The sequence below is a fragment of the Salmo salar genome, chromosome 01, assembly GCF_965601325.2.
Source record: "Salmo salar chromosome 01, fSalSal1, whole genome shotgun sequence".
NCBI classification, from domain to species: Eukaryota; Metazoa; Chordata; class Actinopteri; order Salmoniformes; family Salmonidae; genus Salmo; species Salmo salar.
The window spans coordinates 107770803-107777500 of NC_138291.1; the positions used below are offsets into that span (position 1 = coordinate 107770803).

At 44.4% G+C, this 6698-nt stretch overlaps 1 protein-coding gene across 1 annotated transcript in view; it reads right to left on the minus strand.

Moving 5' to 3' along the window:
- Window positions 1–567: 567 nt before the first annotated feature.
- Window positions 568–6698, minus strand: part of LOC145881837 (uncharacterized) — a 23831-nt gene continuing 17700 nt past the window's right edge. Inside the window, exons 7-9 of the mRNA XM_082978749.1 lie at window positions 6398–6613; window positions 6099–6242; window positions 568–3515 (exon numbers count right to left, since the gene is read on the minus strand). Coding sequence (XP_082834875.1) covers window positions 2539–3515; window positions 6099–6242; window positions 6398–6613 — 1337 coding nt within the window. The 3' untranslated portion in view covers window positions 568–2538. The remainder of the gene's footprint in view (window positions 3516–6098; window positions 6243–6397; window positions 6614–6698) is intronic.

A 6698-nucleotide genomic window follows, 5' to 3' on the forward strand; every position in this document is an offset into this window, starting at 1 on the left:
CCATTTGGGATGCATTACAAGAAAATAAAAAAAGTGTTTTAAAAAGCATGACTGGAAATTTGGACAGTGGGGTGGTTAAAAACACTGTATCCATTTACCAAAACATCCAGCATTGCATCACCACGGATGACTATTGCCCCATCCAAAGACAGGAATGGTGAACACTGGTTTACTGTAAATCATGCAATAGGCAACTTTAAGGCAACCAAAAAAAAGTGAGCATGAATATAACCACAGTAGAGCTACGGGATTGGCTGTCCGGCCTCCAGAAAGAACCTGTGTCTAACAAGGACAGACTCACGAGGACAACATCTTGCTATTGGTAAAAGATATTGTGAACATTGTTACATTAGAGCCGCCCTGTAATGATCTTTCATATGTTAGATCAAAGGAGAAGTTGCACTTTAAATTATTAGGCTAAAATGTCATTAAAAAGTTACAAGAATATGTCGCCTGACACAATTATGTAAAGTTTTAGTTTCAGAGAATATGAAATACTGATTATTTCGTCCGCTGGAAATGAGTACTAAGTATGTTGTTTCCCATTCGATACAATCAATTGCAAACTTGTCTGGAAAAAAATAAAGATTTTTATTAAGAATTAATTGCATAAAACATTTAGGAAAAACCACAGAAACATCATCAGCTTACAAAATGTTGTTCATGAAAATAATACAACTTTTTAAGACAAAAACCCATCAACATTTATAAACCATGAATAATGTATTAAACCATACATACAGTATTTATAAACCCTACATACAGTATTTGGGTAAATTATGACATGAAAAGTAACTGATGCATTTGATGTGGAACCACGGTCAGCATCCCAAGGTGCACCTTATCCCCTATACCGTGCACTAGTTTTGATCAGAGCCCTAATATAGTGCACAAGGGAATAGGGTGCCATTTGGGATTTTCCATAGTGTTGATCACATCACAATGCTCTGAGAACTCTGGGATAGATAGCCCACGTGATAATTAATATGACATAGCCATTACCAGGGAATACCACAGTGCTACCTACCACTGGTCCTGTTGAAATACTTTAGAAATGCATCCTTCTTTCCTACCTCACCTGAAGTCATCATGGATCTCAATTGGTTGGATTGGTGGAAGTAATAAGGTGATCACTTTGCTTTCAGCTATACTATCACTTGTAGCTCAGTGAGTGATAGGATAGGTAAAGGAAACAAGGACGCATCTCTGAAGTATTCCAACAGTGACTGACTGGACACTCCCAGAATCTTCCTCTGAGGGAATCTGAGTACCTCGCCACTCTTCAGAGCTATAGCATTTGTAGAGATTTAACATGCTAAACTCTCAACTGGCTTTATTGTAGATGTACAGGACATAGAACACTTTACCCAAAGTGGACTTGTCATAATACCTCTATAATGCTGTTATAACAGCTGACGTAACAGGTCATGACAGTTTTTTATGATCAACTTTTATAAATGTTTTAATATTTTTTGTATTTTTACCCCTTTTTCTCCCCAATTTCATGGTTTCCAATTGGTAGTTACAGTCTTGTCCCATCGCTGCAACTCCCGTATGGACTCGGGAGAGGCGAAGGTCGAGAGCCGAGTGTCCTCCTAAACACAACCCAGCCAAGCCACACTGGGTCTTGACACAATGTCCGCTTTACCCAGAAGCCAGCCGCACCAATGTGTCGGAGAAAACACAGCCTCACCTGGCGACCATGTCAGCGTGCACAGCGCCCGGCCCGCCACAGGAGTCGCTAGAGCGCGATGGGACAAGAACATCCCACCCGGCCAAACCCTCCCCTAACCCGGACGACACTGGGCCAATTGTGCGTAGCCCCATGGGTCTCCCGGTCGCGGCCGGCTGCGACAGAGCCTGGACTCAAACCAGGATCTCTAGTGGCACAGCTAGAACAGTGTCAGACCACCGGGCCACTCTGGAGGCTCTATGATCAACATTACACTGCAACATAACACTGTCATGGAACATGGAACAGTAGACAGTTGAATCCGGACATTAGAACCACAAAGTTCTATCTGATAAAAGTTCATTCTGAGATAATTGGATTTAAAGTTCCAAACCCTCATTGGTTTGAATGGTGTGAACAATTTTAATCGTGTGTTCTTTTTAACTTAAGAACATGATTTGGGGTCATTTCATGGGAGGTGTAACCACATTCTTACAGCTGTATGCGCTAGTAAGGCCATTATAACAGCCCACTTCAAGTAAAGTGTTGACAAAAACATACTATCACCTGTTTATCTTAACCTTTATCCACCTTTTCCTCAAAAGCATATTCATCATGTTAAAACCACAAAGCATTGATTACTTCTGTTGGCAGAGAACTCAACCCATCTAACTCTGAGACTGATTGAGTGATAAAAAAAGTACATTCATATCGTATTCATATAGCCAGTTGAGTTACCTTTGCCCTGAAAATATCTCTATATCTGTTCACAAGTTCTGACCACATTCTTGCACAGACAAAATGACTAGAGCGCTTGCTCACTGAGACTGCCCGAAGCATTTTTCACAGGCTGAAAATGTGCCGAGTCACTGAGGTGGAGTGGAAAAGGCCCAGGCAGCCAAGGAGTCAAAATGGACACCTTCTTGCCCCATTCCATTGGCTGGGGTGAAGGGGTTCTGTAAGTTCTTGAGGGCCTGGATGTTGTTGGAGTTGCTTTCATGCCTTGCTGTCTCCATGGCGATGCCGTTGCTGTTACTCATAGGCCGGGGAAGGAGGTTGGCGTACGACTGCTGTTGCTGGCCGTCCGAGGCGGAGAAGGAACAAGAGGCGGTCATCTGGCCCTCTTGTCCCCCAGTTAGGGGCTCCTGCTTCAGTTGGAAGGTGGTCTGAGGGCCCCCTCCTCCCACCAGGCCCTGGATGATCTCATCACTCTCCACGCTATCCAGGAGGAAGCCGAACCCCGCTTCGCCACCGCTGTTCCAGGGTGCCTGGAGGCCCAGGGTCTGGGTCTGACTCCCCTGGATCTGCCCTTCCTGGCTCCCCATGCCCTGGGAGAAGGATGACACTTTCCTCTGGTGGAGCTGCTGGTGTATATGCGATTGGTGGTGGAAGTGCTGCTGCTGGTGGAGGTGCTGCTGGTGAGGGTGCTGGTGGTGCTGGAGATCAGGCCCACCGGACTGGGCTTGGCTGGCTGAAGGACCCTGGAGATTGGACTCCAGACCCAGACATTGCAGGTCCCCCATGGTGAGTTGGGGCAGGATGTTACCACCACCGCTACCGCTGCTCTCCCCTCCATGAAGGTACCCAGAGGTAACACGGTGGTTCCCCTGCTGTTGCTGCATACAGTTACCCTGGCTACTACCGGTGCTCGAGGGGTTAATTCTAATGGTCTCCAGGGACAAAGTCGGGTTGGGTTGGGGCCACATCTGGTTGATGGCTGTCATCATTGTGCGCTGCTGAGGGCTATGTTGTTGGTAATGTTGGTTGCCGTGGTTGTACATGGTCGGAGGGGTTTGGCGCATCATAGCGGGAGAGGGCTGTTTCATGTATATGTTGTTGATGTCTGGCAAAGAGGAGGTTTGGAGATTAGTGTTGTTGTGTATATAGAAATACATCTCTACAACAATGCTTAAATACAGCCTGGTCTCAGAGCGAAACAATACATCTCTGCAACAAGGCTTAAATACACCCTGGTCTCAGAGCAAAACAATACATCTCTGCAACAAGGCTTAAATAAAGCCTGGTCTCAGAGCAAAACAATACACCTCTACAACAAGGCTTAAATACAGCCTGGTCTCAGGGCAAAAACGTCAAATATTTTCCTAAAATCCAAGCCTCTCTATTTAGTATGATACAGTGAGGGGAAAAAAGTATTTGATCCCCTGCTGATTTTGTAGGTTTGCCCACTGACAAAGAAATGATCAGTCTATAATTTTAATGGTCGGTTTATTTGAACAGTGAGAGACAGAATAACAACAAAAAATCCAGAAAAACGCATGTCAAAAATGTTATAAAAGGATTTGCATTTTAACGAGGGAAATAAGTAATTGACCCCCTCTCAATCAGAAAGATTTTTGGCTCCCAGGTGTCTTTTATACATGTAACGAGCTGAGATAAGGAGCACACTCTTAAAGGGAGTGCTCCTAATCTCAGCTTGTTACCTGTATAAAAGACACCTGTCCACAGAAACAATCAATCAATCAGATTCCAAACTCTCCACCATGGCCAAGACCAAAGAGCTCTCCAAGGATGTCAGGGACAAGATTGTAGACCTACACAAGGCTGGAATGGGCTACAAGATCATCGCCAAGCAGCTTGGTGAGAAGGTGACAACAGTTGGTGCGATTATTCGGAGGAATGCTGCCTATGACCCCAAGAACACCATCCCCACCATCAAACAGGGAGGTGGAAACATTATGCTTTGGGGGTATTTTTCTGCTAAGGGGACAGGACAACTTCACCGCATCAAAGGGACGATGGACTGGGCCATGTACCGTCAAATCTTGGGTGAGAACCTCCTTCCCTCAGCCAGGGTATTGAAAATGGGTCGTGGATGGGTATTCCAGCATGACAGTGACCCAAAACATATGACCAAGGCAACAAAGGAGTGGCTCAAGAAGAAGCACATTAAGGTCCTGGAGTGGCCTAGCCATTCTCCAGACCTTAATCCCATAGATAATCTGTGGAGGGAGCTGAAGGTTCGAGTTGCCAAACGTCAGCCTCGAAACCTTAATGACTTGGAGAAGATCTGCAAAGAGGAGTGGGACAAAATCCCTCCTGAGATGTGTGCAAACCTGGTGGCCAACTACAAGAAACGTCTGACCTGTGTGATTGCCAACAAGGGTTTTGCCACCAAGTACTAAGTCATGTTTTGCAGAGGGGTCAAATACTTGTTTCCCTCATTAAAATGCAAATAATTTTATAACATTTTTGACATGCATTCATCTGGATTTTTTTGTTGTTATTCTGTCTCTCTCTGTTCAAATAAACCTACCATTAAAATTATAGACTGATCATTTCTTTGTCAGTGGGCAAACGTACAAAATCAACAGGGGATCAAATACTTTTCCCCCCCACTGTATGTATAACGTGAACGTGGAGCTAGCAACTCAAATGTTGTCCGTTCGAATCTCATCACAGACAACTTTAGTGTTTTAGCTAATTATCAATTTTGCAACTACTTACTACTTTTTAGCTACTTTGCAACAACTTAACATGTTAGCTAACCCTTCCGCTAACCCTAACCTTTACCATTTAACCTAACTCCTAACACTAACCTTAACCCTAACCTAACGTAATATATCATACTAAACTAGTCATACATAATATATCATAATAAACTATTTGAACATAATATATCATACTAAAGCAGTTGAATGTAATATATCACACTAAACTAGTCGAACTTCATACTTAAAAAAATAAATATTATTTAACTAGGCAAGTCAGTTAAGAACAAATTCTTATTTACAATGATTGCCTACCCCGGCCAAACCCTCCCCTTACCCGGATGATGCTGGGCCAATTGTGAGCCACCCTATGGGACTCCCGATCACGGGCCGGTTGTGATACAGCCCGGGATCGAACCAGGGTCTGTAGTGATGCCTCTAGCACAACGATGCAGTGCCTTAGACCACTGCACCACTCGGGAGCCCAAAAACACTAAACTAGTCGAATGTACATTTACATTTACGTCATTTAGCAGACGCTCTTATCCAGAGCGACTTACAAATTGGTGCATTCACCTTATATGTAATACATCATACTAAACGGGTCAAATGCGATCAAGGTGTAGGATACTATACGTCCTGCAATTCGTATTATATTGTACGACCGCTATTACATTGGTAGGCCAATGTTATGTAACCTAATGTAAAGTAACATATCATGCTAAATAGAGTGGCATGGATTTCGTAAAATATAATATGTTTTGCTCTGAGACCAGGTTGTTAAGTAAAGTTTATTTCAGTGGGAGATTTTATGTGTGTGTGTGTGAGTGTGTGTGTGTGAGTGTGTGCGTTCCACAGACAGCCACAGAAAGACAAACACAGATAAAGAGAGGTAGCAGGTGGTTTAAGATAAGAGGGTCAGTGTCTGGGTCTTGGTCGGGGTTGGATACGTGGTTTGTGTGTGTGTGTTCTCTTACCTTTTCTCATGGACTGGGCCATGGGACTGTGTGGTACTGCCTTCGGTCTGTTCATCGGATTCATTCCACCTAAAGGTAGGAACCCGGGTAAGGTTTTCATCAGGTGCTCTCTTCTCCTCTTCTTCTCCTGGCAACCATAGGGATCTGTAGACAACACACAGATACTTTGTTAAAGTGTCAGCCAGTGGAAACCAACATTCATATGGTATGTTCCTGATTAATAGAGCAGTCAACATGAATGAGTAAACTATTATTACAACAGGGAGAGAATGAATATAAAAATGATATGACTTCCTCACCCTTGTCGTCGGGTAGATATCTGAACTCCATGGGCTCGCTGACTTCCTGGTCGGTGGGACGGCGTAACTGCATGTGCACAGTGACTGGGCCGGTGATGGACGTGTCGTAGTAGGGCGGGCTCTTAAAGACGATGGCCACCTGGCGGTGAACGTCAGCCTGGGAGAAGGAGCCCTTAGCCTCCCAGCCAGGAGAGAAGAAACGCACCTCAATGTCATCTGGACAGGAGCAGAGAAGAGAGGGATGGAGGGATGAGGAAATGAAGGAGTGGGTGAATAGGAGAGGCGAGACAAGGACTATGAC